Source organism: Coregonus clupeaformis, chromosome 27 (genome assembly GCF_020615455.1).
Source record: "Coregonus clupeaformis isolate EN_2021a chromosome 27, ASM2061545v1, whole genome shotgun sequence".
NCBI classification, from domain to species: domain Eukaryota; kingdom Metazoa; phylum Chordata; class Actinopteri; order Salmoniformes; family Salmonidae; genus Coregonus; species Coregonus clupeaformis.
Window position 1 is genome coordinate 5582767 of NC_059218.1, and position 22964 is coordinate 5605730.

At 44.0% G+C, this 22964-nt stretch overlaps 1 protein-coding gene across 1 annotated transcript; it reads right to left on the reverse strand.

The window, feature by feature from the left end:
• Positions 1 to 21648: 21648 nt before the first annotated feature.
• LOC121541186 (C-C motif chemokine 19) lies at positions 21649 to 22964 on the reverse strand. Its single transcript, XM_041850162.2, has 4 exons — positions 22828 to 22964; positions 22464 to 22584; positions 22197 to 22321; positions 21649 to 22034 (listed from the first exon to the last, which is right to left on the reverse strand). The coding sequence occupies exons 1-4, from the start codon at positions 22886 to 22888 to the stop codon at positions 22015 to 22017; spliced, it is 327 nt and encodes a 108-aa protein (XP_041706096.1). The 5' UTR covers positions 22889 to 22964; the 3' UTR covers positions 21649 to 22014.

Consider the following 22964-nt stretch of genomic DNA (forward strand, 5'->3'; position numbering starts at 1 on the left):
GAACTCGAATCCCTTGTATTCTTCTTCTTCCAACTTCCATCACCCCTTCTTTCCGCTCTGGCCAACCTCTGTCTGATCACAGGGTCATATCCACCCATGATCTCTTCTGAATCACTCTGATCATCATCATCATCATCATCTTCAAGGTCCATCCTATTGAACCTCACTCCACCCTTAGTTTCCAGACATCTCGTTTTGTTCTTACTTTTGGAGTTTGGATTCATCTTTATGGTCGTTTCTACTTGTCCTCTCTCTATTATTCGTTCATCTTAATCTCTGATGCAATAATCACCCTCCTGAATGATCACTGGAAGCTGAGGATAGACGTCCTTAAACTCTACTTCTTCCTCGTAAGGTGGGGGTCTTTTTGCTGAATCCATATGTGAGAAAGGTGTATTGACTTCTGCCATTAGTTTTTCTGTTACCTTCACCTCTTTTGCAATTTTCTCTATACCTCTGTCTCTTTTATCTTTTCTATCTTTTATCAGTTTTTGTCCTTTATTTTCAAACAGCTTAAGAACACCCAGCTCTCTTTGTCTCTCTTCTTTACGTTGTTCCCCTTTTTTCCCCTTCTTTTGATCTGCCTTATACGTGGATACAAGCACTTGCATTATCTTGATGACGTCTGGGTTAAGAGTCCCTTCCACTGGCCATGGTTGTTCAATGTCAGGCCAACGTTTATTCAATTTTCCAGATAACCTTGCAATACCATTAACTAGAGGATTACTATTTTGTACTACATCAACAGGAGTAATTACTTTTGTAGTTTTGATTTCCTTTTTCCCCATTGTAACGACTCTTTTATATGTTTCCCTCTTTTTTTTTATTTTTTCTTTTTCTTTTTTCAAAATAATTAAGTAATTAATTAAATAATCAATTAATTAATTAATCAATATATCCATTTATTTTATTTTACCAAATTATTGATTAGTGGCAATCTTACCACATCCGGTCAGGAAAAGTAAAGGAAAATAGTCAACTTCAGAGCAATCCAAAAAAGAAAGACCTGTAATCCAGCAACACTACAGCACTCAAAAACCAATTGCTTAATAATCACCCAATTACCTTAATTTTACAGAATAATGTCAGTGCTGGATTTCCAACACAACTCTAATCAAAACAACTCATTCACAAAAACCCTAATGTGGAATTATCAATTACATCAATTCATCAGTCTGTTGCCAAGTTCCAGTGAAATGGTCACAACATGAAATATTCTATGCATACACAATGTATCTATTATATCCTGTAAGGGAGAGTGGGTTTTGTGGATAGAACAGTACTGGCCTTAATTGGACTTGATCCGTTGCAGCACACTCTGTCGTATTATGCACTCGTCAGCACCTCCTCTCTCTCTCTCTCTCTCTCCTCCTTCTCGTCTCTCACATGACAGAAGAACAAAGAACAGACAATAATTTAGTATTTTATGCATACCTATGTTCACATTGGCGCTAAGAAATAAGCAAACAGCTTAACTCAGGAATATTATAAATAGCGCAATAACATTTAATTTAATTTATTTATTTAATTATTTTTAATCCGTCAACATATCTCTCATTTATCAATTCAATCAAATAGTTTCATAGTTAAACAACAGCCACTTATCAAACAGAATACTTTAATCGTATGTAAGTCTCTCCCTTTTCACATCCCTGCAGCACTATGTCTGCATGTCACAGCAGCTCAGTGCAGGCAGGGGAGTGGCATATTTGCTCTACGTAACTCTAAACTCATAAAATCCCACGCGTGCATAGTTCATTCACCAGTGCGATTTCAGAGTGGATGGAGCTCTCAGGCAGCTCTCTCCAAGTCTAAACAACAGAGTAGACAGAGCAGCCGTCTCTACACCTGTAACACAGACAAACAGTAACACTTAACAAAACTCACAAACCAACATAGAACACAAATCCTACTTCAAAGTTTCTTATCGTCACTTATTCTAATCTGCAGATTTATAGTTATTTTCTTATCCATTACAAATAATCGTCCTCCCAGGGGCTCATAGTTTTTTAACAAGTATTAAAAGTTCTCTCTAATGGAGACTCATAAGGTTTTAACCATAACTAACATATTTCCTTACAAAAACTAAAACCCCTGTTGTCATAGCCTTAGTCGACACACAGCTGGAACACAGCAGAGACCTCTCCATGTACACACACACACGCATAGGCTCTCACACACACAATTCAAACAAGAATGCATCCGTTCATACAATACACTAAGCATGCTACCGTCGCTCCTTATTTCTCATTGTTCCTTCCTAAATTTGTGCTACCTCGAGTTGCAGATTATTCAATGAGAGGTTACTTCGGACATATACTTCGTCAACTATATTCCGAGAGGTAACGTGCAATTGAATGTATCTTCCACAAACTCACAGTTCCCAGAACTGACCCGACAGTCAATCTAATGACTCTCCTAGGATTTATGGCCCATCTCAATGATCGCCTCGTTTGAGGGCTTCCTTAAAATCAGCGACGTCCTAAAAGTATACTTTTTCCTTATTTCCTGGCCTTATTTCTTCATGCTTTTCCTGGACACTCCTTTTAATTTTATTCAAGCCAAATATCGGTGTGCTCAGTGTTAATAATTCCTATAGACAGCAAAGCGCACACACACAAGTCCTTTGACGGTACATCTGAACGCACACACACACAAGCACACGAACCAACCAGCGCCCAAAACTGTGAGAAATCTAACCTTATCTGCCGGCATCTTGAGCGGGAGTCACTTCGCAGCCCATGAATGGAATGCTGAGAAAAGACGCAACACGACCCAAATCCTCGTCGCCATTTATGTGGTGTCTCAATATATGTTGCTAATTATGCTGTGATGATAAGAATTCCGCTGACGCTGTACTTTGATTATAAAGATTTTATTATTTCAAAGAATTCCAGCGTCAATTTACAGACATCTGCAGATATCTGGAGAATAACCGGCTCCAATCTGTAATATGTTATTCCTCCCCGTCCTTTGTTCAAAACATGGTATTTATATCCTATGTAACATAATATGGCGTGATTTTAATAGACCAATACCCAGGTTCCACATATCTCCAAATGTCCTCTATTCCAAGAAACCTATGTAGTAATGCTTTCCAGATGTTTCAGCAAAGCAGAGTAGAGTTCATCCATTACACCATTTGCAAATGTCAGCAAAATCATAGACCCTCAGACACTACATTGGCAAAGGAAAGGCTGAAGTTGGTCCCAGACCAGATGCGTCTCTTATCAGTGCATTGTGGTCTGCAGGAAGCGAAGGATTCTGGGATATGTGTGTGTGTGTGTGTGTGTGTGTGTGTGTGTCCCGCTCCTTGAAAAAGGCAGCTCAGTGCGGATGTTGCCTATAATCCATGGCTTCTGGTTGGGATGTGTACATACGGTTACTACGGTTACTGTGGGGACGACGTCGTCGATGCACTTATTAATAAAGCCGGTGACTGATGTGATAAACTCCTCAATGCCATCAGATGAATTTGAGTTTTGCTTGTAAGCAGGAATCAAGAGGACCGAGTTATGGTCAGATTTGCCAAATGGAGGGCGAGGGAGAGCTTTTAGTTGCACAGGTGACATACTGGTAGAAATGAGGTAGAACGGATTTTGGTTTTCCTGCATTAAAATCACCGGCCACTAGGAGTGCCCCCTCTGGATTAGCATTTTCTTGTTTGCTTATGGCCCTATACAGCTGGTTGAGTGCGATCTTAGTGCCAGAATCGGTTTGTGGTGGTAAATAGACAGCTATGAAAAATATAGATGTAAACTCGCTTGGTAAATAGTATGGTATACAGCTTATCATTAGTTATTCTAACTCAGGCAAGCAGAAACCTTGAGACTTCCTAAATAATAGAGATCGCACACCAGTTGTTGTTAACAAAGAGGCACACACCACCCCCCTTGACCTTACCCGACGCTGCAGTTCTGTCCTGCCGATACATAGACAAACCATCTAGAATATTATCCATGTCCTTGTTCAGCCAAATTTCAGAGAAACAAAGGATATTACAGATCTTCAGGTCCCATTGATAGGATAGTCTCGAACGGTGCTCGTCCAGTTTGTTCTCCAGTGATTGTACATTCGCCAATAGAATAGAGGGCAGAGGCAGTTTATTTACTCATCGCTGTAGTTTCATCAGGGTGCCCCCACGTCTGCCTCTATATCACCGTCTCTTTCTCTTTCGAGTGTCGGGGATTAGGGCCTGGTCCGGGGTGATAAGTATGTCCTGTGCCGCCGGCTCATTGAATTAAAAATTATCTTCATCCAAATCTAACTTAACGATTGCTGTTCTGATGTCAATAAGCTATTTTCTGTCATAGGAAACTATGGTGGAAACATAATGTACAAAAAAAGTAAAGATCAGCTAAATAAAACACACAAAATAGCAGAATTGGTTAGGAGCCTGTAAAACAGCCGCTATACATTCCATCGTCAAATGCGTTTGATGGATATCGGGAAAAGAGCAGCAATAGGCTTTTGTAGGCTACAGTCCAAGCTACAGTATGTCTTCCAATAGCGCGACTGCTGTCGGCATCCAAAGTTTATCCAACTTGAGGAGGTAAAGACGACAGCAGTGGTGTAGCCTACGGGTGATACGGATTTCACTTATTATTGATATCTACACAGCGCATTGATGTGAATCACACTGCTGCTCTCTCATTTAGCTATTAGCGCCTCACGGATTATGGTTGTTGTGGATAGCTGTTCATAAATGTATATGCGTATTTTAACCCAATAATAATAGCTGTTCATAAATGTATATGCGTATTTTAACCCAATAATAGTTGAATTTAAGAAGTTTAAGCTACTCATCAATCATTGTTTTTGCGACCAGTGGACAGCCATTGAAATATGCGCTCTTGCAACAGCTGCATAGTGCAGATCCCAGCCTATGGAATAAAAGTTTGAGGAAGTTCCTACCTTGTAAACTCCTCTGTGGTATTGTGCTCCATACTGTCAAAAATGAACGAAGAGAGCTAGAGAGCTAGAAAGAGGCGCATGCGCATACATATGGGATGCATGGGGAGAGAGTAGCTCCGTTTTGTACCATTAAAACTGTGATGATATGTATAAGCCAGACAACATAGTTTAAATTAAGCCTTTAAAATCGATAGATCAATTTATCCCCAATCAACCGGGAGAGAGTGAGCGGTCAGTTATACATAACAGAAAACCAATCTGTAAATAAAGTGACACTGAGACTGGAACCCAAGAAGCCATGGCTTCCCTTAGAGGAAAAAACAAAGAACAACTTGGAGATGCAAATGAGAGCAACGAACCGCTGAAGGATATCCAGGAAAACATAGCTACAATGCTCTCAATGCTCACCAATACAAACAAACTGTTACAATCTGTTGTTTAAAAAAGTAGATTTGCACAAAAGGAAAGTAGAGTCTATTGTGTCAGATATGCATATACAGGGTGGGCGAGTGGACGAACAAAACAACAAAATTGTCCTTCTGGAAACAAAGGCACAAACTTTAGAAGAGGAACTGGATCAGCTAGAAAACAGATAGAGACAAAATAATATGAGAATATTGTCCCTACCGGAAGACGAGTAAAAAGGGGACCTTTCCAGCTATCTGATCAAGCTGATATTGGAGGAGCTTGTTGTGGATTTATCACCAGAGGATCTGGAGCAATGCCATCGGATCAGCGTGAAGCAGAAGAACGCTAAATACCCTCTCATGGTCATCTTTAAGCTGTTGAACTATCAGACCAAAGTCACCATTCTGAGGGCACAGGGGGAAAGGAGATCAAGGTCCAGGGACAGTCCATTCGATTCATCCAAGACCTGTCTGCAAGGCTGAGGAAAAAATGACAGTAATTCATTCCGATCAGACAGTCACTGGAGGAAAAAGGAATCAAGTCTCAACTCCGATATCTTTGGCAGTACTGTGGGTATGGAAGGGAACACAGAGAATGGAGTTCACAAGCGCTAATGAAGCCCTGAACAGGCTGCAATAAACTTTTCCAGTTGAAAGAGAGCCCAGTGCCCTGAGGAGAGGCAGAAGCGGAAAAAACAGATAAGCACACTAGGCTACATACAGTGATGCCCAAGACAGTTTATCGGAAGTTGAGACAGTGTTCTTTCCCCTTCCCCCAATACAATCTAGACTCTATTGTCCCCAAGTAATTGTTATTCTCCAGGAAGTAATGTGTGGGTGAGAGGGTGTGAGTGGGTGTATGTGTGGATTTGTGTCTGTGCATATTAATGAGGGTGTGAAGGAGGGTGAATATGATAATGTGTCGGAGGGCAGGAGAGAATGGGTGTGCAGAGGCATAGGGTATATGTTGTGTGTGAATGATGGACAATGGATGAGAAAGTAGATGTATAGAGCGGTGTAAATGTGTTTGAGAAAAAGGGAGTGGGGGAAGACGGAGGTTGGGATAAACTGGGCTTGGGTGGGTAAGGGAGGGCAAGGAGGGGAAGTGGTATTAAGCTTGGCTTGGGGGGCAAGGGTGGGTAAGGATGGGAGGGTGGGACAAGCTTGACTTTGTCATGAGCCCTCTCACTCCACCGGGTTACCACCTTATGTGTTTCCACTATCTTCCACTCTGCTCATCTCTCTCTCTCTACTCAGCCTAACGAGCTCCACCTGTCCCTGCTCTGCTCGGCTCTAATTACTCTGCCAGCTGCGCTGCATTACCCACTAACCTCTCCCAGTATTTAAAGTCCCGTCTTTCAGCTCTCCTTTGTCAGATCGTCTGCAAAGCTCACACCCGGAACCTGTGTGCTCGCGCTTCTGGCTCACCCTTGTTTTGTGACCCCGGACCTGCCTGATTCTTGGATACTCTTCTGCCCCAGGAAAACCAGACCTGCTCTCTGCCATTACGACTCCTGACTACTCTTCGACCCCGGTAACTCTGACCAGCCTTCTGCCTTGCTACAACGTATTTGGATTTCCCTTGAACTGTACTTCTGCCTTGTTTCATCCGCCCCGTTGTGTCTGTGTTTCCTCCCCCCAGGACTTCTGGACCACCAACCACCGGCGTCATCGGACGCATCGCTGCCACTGGGGGGGCACAGACCCAGCACATTGGACGGGATAACCCCTGGAGCCTTCACTCACTCCCCTACTTCCCTTTTCCCTTAAGTTTTAATAAACTTTCTGGTGTGACGCAATTGTGGTCCTCTTGTCGTCTGTCTGAACCGTGACAGTACGATCTGACCATCATGGACTCAGCGCACACTTCCCCCGACATGGAAACCGAAGAACCTGAGCAACCCACCGCCATGCTACGCCTGGAACACACTGAGAGAGAGCTAGGTCGCATGAGCGGCGACATCACCTCTCTGCTTCAGGTCGGCCACCAACAGCATCAGCAGTTCCAGCAGCACCAGCAGCAGTCCCAGCAGCAGCAACAACAACTCGCCAGGATCATCCAACTCCTCACCAACCTTACCCCAGCCAGTCTGCCCACCAGCCCTGCCTCCGAGTTACCTGCCCCGGTCATTTCAGCCGCTGCCCCGGAACCCAAGATTGGAAACCCCGAGCGGTTCAACGGCGATTCTACCCAGGTCCGGCCATTCCTGACTAGCTGCCGACTTCAGTTCTCCTTGCAGCCAAGGACCTTCGCCACGGAGGGGGCTAGGGTCGGGTATGCCATCACTCACCTGACGGGCCGAGCTCGACTCTGGGGAACAGCAGAGTTCGAACGTCAAACCCCCGCATGTGCAACCTTCGACCTGTTTGCTGAGGAGATGCTGAAGGTGTTTGACCTGGATTCACCAACCGCAGAGGCGTCTCGTGAACTGTTCAGTATTCGACAAGGCAGACGTACAGTCGCAGACCATTCCATCGACTTCCGAACCCTGGCAAGACGAAGTTCTTGGAACACACCATCGTTGGTGGACGCGTTTCTTCCATAGCTTGGCTGACTATATCAAGGACGAGTTGGTCTCCCATGAACTGCCTTCCACTCTTGATGAAGCCATCGCACTGACTGTCCGGATCGACAGAAGGATACAGACCCGTCGTCGTGAGAGGGGGGCGCCAAGGTCCACCAACTACCGGCATTCGGAGAGATCCGACTGGGCTCCTGTCAGCTACTGCCACTCACCCAAGTCAGCTTGATCAGTCTGAGCCTATGGAGATTGGGCGAGCCTCTCTCACTCCTGCAGAGCGCCAGCGCCGCTTCACCTCAAACCTCTGCCTCTATTGTGGAGGTGATGGACATCGTGTGGTAACCTGCCCTTTAAAAGCCGAAGCTCACCGGGCATAGGGGGAGTCCGGTTGAGCTCAATGACCATCCAGTCCTCCGACCGCAAACCCTTGCTGCAAGTTCACCTCCGCCTCTCTGACTCTACTCACACCCTGGCTGCTCTGGTGGATTCTGGCGCCCGAAGCCAACATAATGGACATCAAGCTGGCACGCCAACTGGGACTGGAGAACCTCCGTTTGACACCTCCTATTCCTGCCCGGGCACTGGACGGACACTTACTCGGATCGGTCACTCATGTCACGGCCCCGGTCTTGATGGGTCTGTCCGGAAACCATCAAGAGACTATCCAGTTTCACCTGCTCCCCTCTCCAGGCCAACCCCTCATCCTGGGTTACCCATGGCTCCGCCGGCACAACCCTCAGCTCGACTGGGTGACCGGGGTGATCAGGGAGTGGGGAGAGGACTGCCACCGAACCTGCCTGCTTGCTGCCGCACTACCCCCTCGGCCAGTACCTACTAACTCCGCCCCTGACCTCTCCCATGTCCCAGAATGCTACCATGGTCTCAGAGAAGTGTTTAACAAAGCAAGAGCCACATCTCTGCCCCCTCACCGACCGTACGACTGTGCCATCGACCTCCTCCCTGGAACAGCCCCTCCAAGGGGCCGTCTTTATTCGTTGTCTGCTCCTGAAAGAAGGTCCATGGAGGACTACATCAATGACTCTCTGTCCACAGGATTGATCCGTTCATCTTCATCTCCGGCTGGTGCTGGCTTCTTCTTTGTGGGGAAGAGGGACGGATCTCTTCGCCCTGCATCGACTACAGGGGACTCAACGACATCACAGTGAAGAACCGTTACCCTCTCCCTCTGCTCACCTCTGCTTTTGAGTTGCTCCAGGGAGCCGCTGTTTTACCAAGTTGGATCTCAGAAACGCTTACCACCTAGTGCGGATCCGGGAGGGAGATGAATGGAAGACCGCATTCAATACACCAACAGGCCACTACGAGTATCTGGTTATGCCTTTTGGCCTCACCAATGCTCCTGCTGTGTTCCAGGCTCTAGTGAATGATGTACTGCGGGACATGTTAAACAAGTTTGTCTTCGTTTACCTGGATGACATCTTAATCTACTCCAGAAACCTGTCTGAACACACCCGCCATGTCCAGCAAGTCCTTCATCGTCTTCTGGAGAATTCCCCTACGCCAAGGCAGAGAAATGTGAGTTTCACGTCAAGACAGTGGCCTTCCTGGGGTACATAGTGGCAGAGGGAAGTATCCAAATGGATCCTGCCAAAGTATCAGCAGTCACGTCATGGCCAGTTCCGGAGAACAGAAAGAAGCTGCAACAGTTTCTGGGGTTTGCTAACTTCTATAGAAAGTTTATCCGGAACTACAGTACCGTTGCTGCCCCTCTCACTGCTCTAACCAGCACCAAGCAACCCTTCACCTGGACCCCAGCAGCCGACAAGGCCTTCAGTACCCTCAAGGTAAGGTTCACCTCCGCTCCCATCCTCCAGATGCCTGACGTGGACCGGCAATTCATTGTGGAGGTGGACGCCTCGGATGTGGGAGTTGGTGCTGTGATTTCTCAGTGGGCTGCGGAGGATAGGAAGCTCCATCCCTGTGCCTTTTTCTCACGTCGGTTGTCCCCCTCTGAGTGCAATTACGACATAGGGAACCGAGAGCTGCTGGCTGTGAAGCTTGCCTTGGAGGAGTGGCGTCACTGGCTGGAGGGGTCCACCATTCCATTTCTCGTTTGGACCGATCATAAGAACTTGGAGTACATCCGCACGGCCAAACGGTTGAACTCCAGGCAGTCCCGCTGGGCCCTGTTCTTCACCAGGTTTAATTTCACTCTGTCATACCGGCCTGGATCACGCAACACCAAGCCAGACGCCCTCTCCCGTCAATTCCAGAAGGATGACAACCCCTCCAAGGATCCTGTGTCGATTCTGCCAAGTCCCTGCATCGTAGCAGCTCTGACCTGGGCTGTTGAGGAACAGGTGCTGGAAGCTCTCCGTAACCAGCCCGGTCCCAGCACTTGCCCAGCTGACCGCCTTTTGTCCCCGAAAACCTAAGGTCCCAGGTCGTTCAGTGGGGACATGACTCCCGCCTAGCTTGTCACCCTGGCTCCACCCGCACTTACAACCTGCTCGCCCAGAGGTTCTGGTGGCCCGCTCTGAGAAAGGATGTACGGGAATTCGTCCAAGCCTGCCCCATCTGCAACCAACACAAGTCGTCCTGCCAGCCCCCAGCCGGATTGCTGCAGCCCCTGCCTGTGCCCAGACGTCCCTGGTCTCACATCGCCCTTGACTTTGTCACGGGGCTGCCCCCTTCAAGGGGCAAGACCGTCATTCTCACCATAGTTGACCGATTCAGCAAGATGGCACACTTCATTCCCCTCCCCAAGCTCCCAACCGCCAAGGAGACCGCCCAGGTGGTCCTGGAACACGTCTTCCGGATCCACGGACTGCCAAAGGATGTAGTTTCTGACCGTGGTCCACAATTCTCCTCCGCTTTTTGGAAGGAGTTCTGTCACCTGCTGGGAGCCACAGTCAGTCTGACTTCCGGATTCCATCCCCAATCCAATGGGCAGTCAGAGCGGGCAAATCAGGAGCTCGAGAAGGCACTGCGATGCATGACTTCACGCAACCCCCACTCCTGGTCGCAGCAATTGACATGGGTGGAGTACGCACACAATTCTCTGACCTGCTCTGCCATCGGTATGTCCCCTTTCCAATGTGTTTATGGATACCAGCCTCCTCTATTTGCCAGTCAGGAAGGGGAGGTTACTTGCCCATCTGCACTTGCGTTTGCCCGTCGATGTCGCCGCACCTGGTCACAGGCCCGAGCCACACTTCTCAGATCCGTTGCCAGCTACACTACCGGGGCCAACCGTCGGAGAATCCCTGCTCCCACCTACCATGTTGGTCAAAGGGTGTGGTTGTCATCAAGGAACCTGCCACTCAGGGTGGAGTCGCAGAAGTTGGCACCTCGGTTCATTGGCCCATTCCCTATCATAAGAGTGATTAGCCCAACTGCTGTCCGGCTCCAACTGCCTAATTCCATGAGGGTGCACCCCACTTTCCATGTGTCTAAGATTAAGCCCATTCATGAGAGTCCGCTGGTCCCTGCTGCGCCTTGTCCTCCTCCTCCACGGCTCGTCGATGGTGGTCTGGTTTACACCGTCCGCCGCCTGCTTCGGTCCAGACGGAGGGGTAGGGGTCTCCAGTACCTCATTGACTGGGAGGGCTATGGACCTGAGGAAAGGACCTGGGTGCCAGCTAGTCGGATTGTGGATAGGACTCTCATCACCGCCTTCCACCAACGGCATCCTGATCAACCTGCAATCCGTAGGGGCCGCCCCAGAGGGATCCCTAACCGTCCTGCCCGCTCGGCTTCCTGTCCTGTGCCTGATCCTGTCTCGGGACCTGTCCCATCTCCCGACCACGGCCCTCCGGCTTCCTCCGAGGATGAGGGCGTTCGCTCGGACCGTTCGGAGGAGTTCTAGCCCTCCTCCGGCTCCCCTCCTCCCGCCCGGCGTGGTGTTGCTCTTGGGACTTCTGGGGCCGTCCCTTGGGGGGTTCTGTCATGAGCCCTCTCACTCCACCGGGTTACCACCTTATGTGTTTCCACTATCTTCCACTCTGCTCATCTCTCTCTCTCTACTCAGCCTAACGAGCTCCACCTGTCCCTGCTCTGCTCGGCTCTAATTACTCTGCCAGCTGCGCTGCATTACCCACTAACCTCTCCCAGTATTTAAAGTCCCGTCTTTCAGCTCTCCTTTGTCAGATCGTCTGCAAAGCTCACACCCGAACCTGTGTGCTCGCGCTTCTGGCTCACCCTTGTTTTGTGACCCCGGACCTGCCTGATTCTTGGATACTCTTCTGCCCCAGGAAAACCAGACCTGCTCTCTGCCATTACGACTCCTGACTACTCTTCGACCCCGGTAACTCTGACCAGCCTTCTGCCTTGCTACAACGTATTTGGATTTCCCTTGAACTGTACTTCTGCCTTGTTTCATCCGCCCCGTTGTGTCTGTGTTTCCTCCCCCAGGACTTCTGGACCACCAACCACCGGCGTCATCGGACGCATCGCTGCCACTGGGGGGGGGCACAGACCCAGCACATTGGACGGGATAACCCCTGGAGCCTTCACTCACTCCCTACTTCCCTTTTCCCTTAAGTTTTAATAAACTTTCTGGTGTGACGCAATTGTGGTCCTCTTGTCGTCTGTCTGAACCGTGACAGACTTGGGTGAGGTAAAGGGCGGAGAACAGGGAGGTGGTGGTGGAGAGGGATGGATTTGGTTTGGGAGAGAGAGAAGGAAGGAAGGACTTAATTATACTACAATGTAATTGTATTTCTTTTTTTTAATGACTTGTAAACTCGTTGTAAAATGAATAAGAGTTCTGGACAGTTTAGAAAAGGATGTCGAATCATTATTCCTTGTTTGTCATTACAACTCAGATTTAATGGTGGTTATTGGTGAAAATGGAGAGGGGCTATATCCGGGGGATTGGGATGGGTGACTGGGAGGACATCAGACACTTCTCTGAGGTGTGCGTGGGGCCCGCTCACCCCAAGTAGACCCCCACCAGACACTAAAATGTGTGTTAAATGTCTGTTCAGCCCACATACTCCATGTATGTAATGTATACAATAACTATGTATTTATACTATGATCCTCCCATTCTATGAAATGCCCACTGCCATCATATTTCATGTCTGCTAAAATGTTTTACTTGGTTCTTCAATGACAGACAGAACAGATAAGGTTACCTTTGATTCTGTACAAGTAAAGACAGACAAAATCCAACGTACCACATTAAATGTGGACAGGCTCCATGATGGGGAAATAAGCATATGGTTCTCGAACACTTAAAGAGCAGATGTGTTCATTTTGTTGCAAGAGTTACATTTTAAAGAAATGAGAAATTGAACATTTAAAGAGGAGCTGGGTTGGAGGCCTATTCTGCCACCTACTGTAGTAACAGCAGAGGTGTAGACATCCTGATAAATAAGAATACAACAATTCCCCTTATATCTCAGCATAAAGACCAAGAAGGCAGTTTTCTAATGTTGAATTGTACCTTACATGGTGAAAAATACACATTGATTTCAGTGTATATCCCACCAAGGGATAATCTGGTGTTTTTAGATAGAATTCAATTTAGATCAAATCGAGACAGGAACTATTATTTTAGCAGTTGATCTAAATCGTACATTCGAAAAGATTGCCAGACGTAGTAATAAAAAAGGCAAATTTAGGGAGCCTCCAAAGAGGCTGAAAATGTCCATCTCTGCAAATAATTTACAGGACACCTGGAGATCTTTATGCTGGGATATAAGGGGAATTGTTGTATTCTTATTTATCAGGATGTCTACACCTACTACAACTACAAAACACTATTCCTTTTTTTCTCAAAGTAAGAAAAGCTATTCAAGAAATGACTACATTTTTATTTCCAAAAATGCACTCAACAATTTACTGTATTAAGAAATTATTGATATAGTGATCATCGGATAATTACAACAATAGAAAATACACTTTCTTGGAGAATGAACAGAGCGTATCTTCTGGACCCGAAATGTATTAAATATGTAATGAAAAAATGTCAAACCTTTACCATTACCAATGTAGACATAGAGGACATATGTAAGGGTTGGGGTGAGGTGTGACTCAGGTGCGGTGCAGGATATACAGTGGGCAGTAGGCAGAGATGGTGAAACAAGGATCTTTACTGGTGGTCCCGAAGCCAAAATACAAAATAACGGACTTATCACGATAAAAGAAAGGCGGAGCAAATAAGTCTTCAAATACCAGCTGACAGCCAAAATACGAAATACTACCTAAGACTGAAACAAATAACGAAACAGGGAGAACACTTCTCAAGTACCTGTACATAGATCTCCGATCAGACACTGAGTAGTACTGCTGGACATAGAGAAACTAGCAGAGAAAACAGAGTAAGGGAACACATGGAAGTGAGGGCATAAATACACAGGTGAACTGATAGACACAAGTGACACCAATAGGATGATTATTAGTCCCGACTGTGAGTGAGCAGGTGCCTAAGGTTGTCGGAGGATGACACCCAGTGGGTCACTCCGGAACTGCGACCCCCTCTTGTAACAGACTTAGAAATGCCGACCCCCGATATAATTTGGGATGCCTTTAAGGCATACATTAGGGCAGTGGTTCCCAAACTGTGGGGCACGCCGGCAGGGGGGAACTCAGTCCGGCTTTAAACGTACTCTTGAAAGTTAGAATAGTAGAATGCACAAGGTGCAATTTCGAAATTGGGTAATGCATCATCAGTTCCTCTTGTCATGTTAGTCATTGCATACCTTAGAAAGCTAAATTATTTATAACTTGTCAGAAATGTCCAGATCAACTAGCCCATGTCAGCTAACGTTTTTAGCCTATAGATATTGTTGTAATTTTTTTTGTCACTCAAATATCATAAGAATACACATTAGACATGGCAAAATGTATAGAATTGCAAGAAAATTAGCTTTAAGACGGCAAAATGCTCTTTGCACCCCATGACAAAATGTGTAGAATTTCAGGACGTAAGCTTTAAACCTGCAAAATTCTCTCCACAAACAAGAGCAGTGTGAACAGTTTGTGTCATGAACAGTGCTTGTGCCCATAGAAATAGACATGGCTCGTGCGTGCGCGTGCAAGGGGGGCGCGGGATGTTCCCCAATGCTGGAAGGGGGGCCCTGAGTGAAAATGTTTGGGAACCCCTGCATTAGGGGAATGACAATCTCATATTCGGCAAAGTTAAATCTGATTTAGAAATGTACATTTAAGAAAAATAAATCACTATCTTAGAAAAAGCCCATAAAAAATCTTTACAAGCTAATGAAGAAAATAAAGCATACTACTTATTGGCAAATAAACCTGGTAAATATCGCACAGCTCTCACAAAACGAATACATGATAAATCAGTTATCATTAAAAAAAAAAAAAGATATAAAATACCATTTTAAAAGCTTCTATAAACATTTATATAAATAAGAATTAAACAACAGTTGTACAGATCCTACAGCCTTCTTAGACTCAACAACTCTGAAGCAACTATCAGCAGACAAAAAAGCACCACTAAAAACAGAGATCACCCAGGAAGAAATATTAGATACTGTTAAAACACTTGCAAGGAGAAAAACACCAGGAATGGATGGCTTACCCATAGAATTCTATTCACATTTTGGGACAAAGTAGCCCCCTTCTATACAAATGACAACATGCATGTCACTCAATTCAGTACTTCCTAATTCCATGTATCAAACAGTTATTTCAGTTATATTAAAACCAGAAAAATGGAATGTCCCCTGCTGATTATAGACCTATAAGTTTAATAAATAATAATAACAAAGATTATAAGCAATATAATGGCAAAAGTCTTACCAGACTTGATACTGTACATACTGTACAGTGCCTTCTTCTTCCACATGTTGTTGTGTTACAGCCTGAATTCAAAATGGATTAAATATTTTTTTTAAATATCACGGCGGCAGGTAGCTTAGTGGGTAAGAGCGTTGTGCCAGTAACCGAAAGGTCGCTGGTTCTAATCCCTGAGCCGACTAGGTGAAAAATCTGTCAATGTGCCCTTAAGCAAGGCACTTAACCCTAATTGCTCATGTAAGTCGCTCTGGATAAGAGCGTCTGCTAAATGACTAAAAAATTAATAAATAAATAAAAATCACCAATCTATACCCTACAAAGTGAAAACATGTTTATAGAAATTTGTTTAAAATCTCCCAGTGTCTGGTGGAAAGAATACTGAACCAGGTTTTCCTCTAGGATTTTGCCTGTGCTTAGCTCCATTACGTTTTTTTATTCTGAAAAACTCCCCAAATCCTTAATGATAACAAGCATAACCATAACATGATGCTGCAACCACTATGCTTGAAAATATGGAGAGTAGTACTCAGTGACTTGTTAAAAAAATGTAATTGCTTTGCCATATTTTTTGCAGTATTACTTTAGTGTCTTGTTGCAAACAGGATGCATATTTTGGAATATTTTTATTCTGTACATGCTTTCTTCTTTTCACTCTGTCAATTAGGTCAGTATTGTGGAGTAACAAAAATGTTGTTGATCCAGCTTCAGTTTTCTCCTATCACAGCCATTAAACTCTGTAACTGTTTCAAAGTCACCATTGGCCTCATGGTGAAATCCCTGAGCGGTTTCCCTCCTCTCCGGCAACTGAGTTAGAAAGGATGCCTGTATCTTTGTAGTGACTAGGTGTATTGATACACCATCCAAAGTGTAATGAATAACTTCACCATGCTCAAAGGGATATTCCATGTTTGCTTTTTTAAATTTTTACCCATCTACCAATAGGTGCCCTTCTTTGTGAGGCTTTGGAAAACCTCCCTGGTCTTTGTGGTTGAATCTGTGTTTGAAATTCACTGCTCGACTTAGGGACCTTACAGATAATTGTATGTGTGGGGTACAGAGATGAGGTAGTCAATCAAAAATCATGTTAAACACTATTATTGCACACAGAGTGAGTCCATACAACTTATTATGTGACTTGTTAAGCAAATTTGTACTCATGAACCTATTTACAGTGCCTTGCAAAAGTATTCATCCCCCTTGCCGTATTTTCCTATTTTGTTGCATTACAACCTGGAATTAAATGAATTTTTGGGGGGTTTGTATCATTTGATTTACACAACACTTTGAATATGCAAAATATTTTTTATTGTGAAACAACAAGAAATAAGACAAAAAAACGGAAAACTTTAAGGGGTGTCTACGGCATTTGCATGGCTGTGTGCTCGATTTTATACACCTGTCAGCAATGGGTGTGGCTGAATTAGCCGAATCCACTAATTTGAAGGGGTGTCCACATACTTTTGTATATATAGTGTACCTTAAAAAAAAGGTAAGGGCGTGGATCAGAAAACCAGTCAGTGTCTGGTTTGACATGCAATCCATTATGTACAAATGCACTAAATATTATTTGAATAATACAAGATTTTAAATCATTGACATTGAGGAGCAAAAGTATTTCAATAGTTGTTTTTAATTCATACAAAAACATGTTCATTGGAATATAATATTGGAATGGAATATAACTAATAACATTAAAATTACATTGGAATATAACATGTAATAACATTTCATAACAATAACTTAACTAATTAAGTTGCTAGCTAGCAAGTTAACATATACTAGCGCTAACTGGGCTAGTCATTGTATAAATGACAGGTAGAAACATATTCATAACCATAAAGGGGTAACTAGCTTGCTAAATGTAAATGTGGCCACCAGGGGCCAGTTAGCCCCTGAGGGGAGGGAGGGGGGTTGCCCCCAACACACTCATCCAACATATTACTACTTTACTCAAAAATGATCTAAAAAACATTCTCTAAACAATTGGATTATTTATCTTAAGGCTTTCCTACTTGTATATTCAAAAAACTGTTATAGATCTAACTTCATTGGAATATACAGTGCATTCCGAAAGTATTCAGTATTCAGACCCCTTGACTTCTTCCACATTTTGTTACATTACAGCCTTATTCTAAAACGGATTAATTAAATAGAAATCCTCATCAATCTACACACAATATCCCATAATGACAAAGCGAAAACAGGTTTCTAGAAATGTTTGCAAATGTATTAAAAATAAAAAAAATGAAATACTTTATTTACATAAGCATTAAGACCCTTTGCTATGAGACTTGAAATTGAGCTCAGGTGCATCTTGTTTCCATTCATCATCCTTGAGATGTTTCTGCAACTTGATTGGAGTCCACCTGTGGTAAATTCAATTGATTGGACATGATTTGGAAAGGCACACACCTGTCTGTATAATGTCCCGCAGTTGACAGTGCATGTCAGAGCAAAAACCAAGCCATGAGGTCGAAGGAATTGTCCGTAGTGCTCCGAGACATGATTGTGTCGCGGCACAGATCTGGGGAACGGTACCAAAACATCTCTGCAGCATTGAAGGTCCCCAAGACCACAGTGGCCTCAATTATTCTTAAATGGAAGAAGTTTGGAACCACCAAGACTCTTCCTACAGCTGGCGCCTGGCCAAACTGAGTAATCGGGGGAGAAGGGCCTTGGTCAGGGAGGTGTCCAAGAACCCGATGGTCACTCTGACAGAGCTCTAGAGTTCCTCTGTGGAGATGGGATAACCTTCCAGAAGGACAACAATCTCTGCAGCACTCCACTAATCAGGCCTTTATGGTAGAGTGGTCAGACAGAAGCAACTCCTCATTAAAAGGCACATGACAGCCCGCTTGGAGCTTGCCAAAAGGCACCTAAAGGACTCTCAGACCATAAGAAACAAGATTCTCTGGTCTGATGAAACCAAGATTGAACTCTTTGGCCTGAATGCCAAGCGTCACATCTGGAGTAAACCTGGCACCATCCCTATGGTGAAGCATGGTGGTGGCAGCATCATGCTGTGGGGATGTTTTTCAGCGGCAGGGACTGGAATACTAGTCAGGATCGAGGGAAAGATGAACGGAGCAAAGTACAGAGAGATCCTTGATGAAAACCTGCTCCAGAGCGCTCAGGACCTCAGACTGGGGCGAAGGTTCACCTTCCAACAGAACAACAACCCTAAGCACACAGCCAAGACAATGCATGAGTGGCTTCGGGACAAGTCTCTGAATGTCCTTGAGTAGCCCAGCCAGAGCCCGGACTTGAACCTGATTTAACATCTCTGGAGGGACCTGAAAATAGCTGTGCAGCGACGCTCCCCATCCAACCTGACAGAGCTTGAAAGGATCTGCAGAGACTAATGGGAGAAACTCCACAAATATAGGTGTGCCAAGCTTGTAGCGTCATACCGAAGAAGATTTGAGGCTGTAATTGCTGCCAAAGGTGCTTCAACAAAGTACTGAGTAAAGGATCTGAATACTTACGTAAATGGATTATTTCATTTTTTATTTTTTACAAATTTGCTAAAATTTCTAAAAACCTGTTTTTGCTTTGTCATGATGGGGTATTGTGTGTACATTGATGAGGAAAAAAACGATGTAATCCATTTTAGAATAAGGCTGTAACGTAACAACATTTGGAAAAAGTTAAGGGGATTGAACACTTTCCGAATGCACTGTATCTACAACTTTTTCTAAATTTAAAAAAATTAGAACAACTTACCACATCCGTTTTGTTGAAATATCTCAAAAAGTTGTGATGACACAGAGGAAATGTTTTGTTGAGCGAGAGCAGTGGCAGCCAGGGAAAGTGTTGGGGAAATAATTTGGTGACATCTTGTGGTCTTAATGTGAATTACATTTACATTTTAGTCATTTAGCAGACGCTCTTATCCTATACAAAGCCTTGCAGAGAGCATATCCAACTGACAATCTCTTAGAAATTATAGTTAACGAAAATGTATGCTTAATCCAGTATAAACTAATGTATATAATTTATTATACAAGAGACAAAATTCACAAATTCACAAATACAGCACAACGGCAGCTGTCATCAAGGCAAAGGGTGGCTATTTTAAAGAATATAAAATATACTTTGATTTGTTTAACACTTTCTTGGTTACTACATGATTCCGTATTTGTAATTTCATAGTTTTGATGTCTTCACTATTATTCTACAATGTAGAAAATAAAAACTCTGGAATGAGTAGGTGTGTCCAAACTTTTGACTGGTACTGTATATATATATTTTTATTAGTTTAATTTAAGACGACCACGAGTGGGGCTTTTATTGCTCAATCAATTATTATTATTTATGTCCATAGGCCTAACGGACACATGCTCAAGCTCTCACAGTTTTTATAGATTTAAACAGCTGCAAATTATCAAGATATCAAAGTGTTACAAACAAAAACTTAAACAATAGGCCTAAAGCAAATGCAACATTTGGCATCACGTTTTCACATGCAAATAGCCTTTTCGTTAGTACTCAAAGCATGCCATTCTGAGACCAACCCATAAAGTAAAATGCAACATCTATTTTGTGTGTGGGAGGGGGGGTTCCAATCCCCGAGCCGACTAGGTGAAAAATCGGTCCTGTAAGTCTCTTCTGGTTTAGAGCGTCTTGTGTGAGTTGTGTGGTTCATGTCCAAAATCTTAGCCATAGCCCCAAAGAAGAGAGAATTCAGTGCCAGTCCAGGAACAGCTGAGACTGACAGAGGATTACCTGCCAGCTGGGAAAATGTATTATCCGAAAGTACAGAAAATAACTGTATGGTGTGAGCCTTTTCTGTGATACAACACTACAATTAGAAGTCTATTGACAATAATCAAATCCACAGAAAATTATACATGTGAATCTCTAAGGTCGTATTCAAAGTATCCCCAGCACTAAATATTGTTTTTATGCAGCAAAATGGCTTTGCAATCCTATTCCATTATGTTTAAGCCATCCACACAGCAGGTACATATTTCCTGTGTAGCCAAAGGGTGAAAAAAGCTCATTATTACAAAGCATGCTCTGCCTCAGCTCAGCTTCATAAATCCCCAGCAGATGACAAACTTTCACTTGCACCTCCTCATTACTGAGGATTCTCCTCAAATCAAACAAATTGACCCTGTATCAGGTAATGGAGACAATCTGCCACTGAAATGAACTACCCTCATCTAATGTCATTATAAATGACTTTCAGTGGCACATCCCATTTGAGCTATTTATCATGCAGCATGGGTTAGAAAGAATAGAGCTCTTGGAAACACATGACATGGATAGTGGATTGAAACTTGATAAAAACTTGATAGGAATAGGAATACAGCCCAGGTTCTGCCGCCTCTCTGGCTGAACAGACTGGTTGCATTTCAACTGTCATTCTGAGGGGCCAGTCTGTCCCCACGTATAGAGGTCTTTTAGACTGACTGGTCTGGGTGTGAAGCTGGGATTTAGAGAAGTAGCCTGATGAAACTTCACCCACATCGGGCCTCACACTCTCATGAGCTATTAGATGGAGTTACAGGGAGACATGCAGCTGATGTCCTAGCGCCCCATTCTTCTAGCTGACATACTGTTATCATTGGAGAGAGTTTTGCTAGGCCACACCTTGGACCAGACCAAGCGACTGCACCTTTTCTTTGTTAGAGGAAATTAAACATAGAAGGTCCATAGAGCATAATTATGAGATAAAGTTTATAAGAATAAGGAATTACCCATTTGGTTAAAGTGTAAATCTGTCTTAAAGTGGGTTAATGCTGTATTTGTAATGTGTCAAGAGAGTTGTTCATGGCAGAGAAGATATTTCTTGCACCGGCTCAGCCGTTAGTAAGTTCATGCAGCATTTAACATTTAACACATATCACAGACTATAACTCAGAGATGTTTCCCTGTACCTATCCCTTGATGATGTTAGAACCTGCTCTACTGACACCAGAGTCTACTGGCTTGAGTTCCTCATTGTGTTTTATGAATGGATGTGAATAACTTGGAATTTGAACTACTAAATAATAACCACTCCCAATAATGTTGTACAATATAAAAACCGAGGACAAGTCTTTAACTGGACAAAATGAATAAATAATTAATACTGAGATGAAAAACGCAATATTTATTTAAAAAATAAACACTTTATTTACATGAAATGTATTTATACAATACAAAATTAAGCTTATAGTGACTTAAAGTGACTGTGAGAAAGGTTAGAAAAGATGCAGTGTTTTCTCTGCCGTACATCACACATGAAACAGTGTTGGTCAAAAAGAAAAATGGCATCTGGGAGAATTCAATCGATTCAACAGTATCACAGTGCATCCACCCTACAATGAGAACTAACTTGAAATGCCATTGACAAAATGTGTCCAACTGCTGATCATTGTTTCAGGGATCAGCCTGGAAAATCTTCTTGCAGGAGGTGTTCTGGAGCTCCATGTTTAGGGATTACCCACAGTCTTTCAGTGTCTACTGTTCTTGCCTGAGGAGAAGTAATGCACATAGAGAAACAGTTTAATACAGACCGGGTGGGACTTCACTGTTGAAGGAAGAAAATGGGTGATGACCATGAAACCTTTTATTTTTCTATAATTAATACAATTGATAAATGTGGATTGCGTCACACTTTAAGATAGAATCTCACCATTTTTCCCTTTTCTGGCCTTTCCCTTCTGCAATTTCCTCTTCAGTTGCTTGATGAGTTTGGTCACCCAGTTGTTATTGGTGGCAGGAGGAGCACACAGTCTAAGATTCTTCCTCGTGACAAACCTGTTGGCAGAAGTGACTTAGATCAGACACAGTTGCAACAATGCAGTCACACACAGCCAGAAAACATTAATTTGTGGTTAGGGTGAGGTGTTACATTTGGCAACCTATTGTACAAGTGTGTGGAATGCTTAATGTTGCTTACACAGTGGCAGCTATCCGACATCCTCCACTGACTGTCTGGATACTGTAGGACTTCACTACTCTGCGGGGAAGCTTGGCATTGGTTGTTGTCAAGCAGCAGTCCATTGCTTCATCTGTGTTTGCTGCAGACACACACACACACACACACACACAGCAGGTTAGATTATCCCCTCTGTGTATCTCTGTGTATTCTCTCTGTGTATTCTCTCTGTGTATCCTCCCTGTGTATCCTCTCTGTGTATTCCAACTAGTGATCAAGGCACAGCATCATGTAACCAAGACGTTATTATAGTAGTTACTATGATAACAACTTGGAGTAAAAGTAGTTAATAACAGCAGCTCTGCAGTAGAAGAGAGGATCTCACCTGCTGCATGGCTCCAGAGGACTGATGTCAACAGAAGAAGTGCAGCCACCCGTAAGGACATCCTGTCTCAGTTGTTTTCTGTCTATGTCTTAATGTGTTAGACAAGGATCTGCAGTTCAATGGACTACTGTGGTCCA

Coding starts and splice junctions, on each gene's coding strand:
- LOC121541186 (XM_041850162.2), bottom strand. CDS start 22,888: ATGTCCTTACGGGTGGCTGCACTTCTTCTGTTGACATCAGTCCTCTGG. Junction 22,322..22,463: donor TGTCGGATAGCTGCCACTGT/GTAAGCAACATT, acceptor TTCTGCCAACAG/GTTTGTCACGAGGAAGAATC. Junction 22,035..22,196: donor GGCCAGAAAAGGGAAAAATG/GTGAGATTCTAT, acceptor ACTTCTCCTCAG/GCAAGAACAGTAGACACTGA.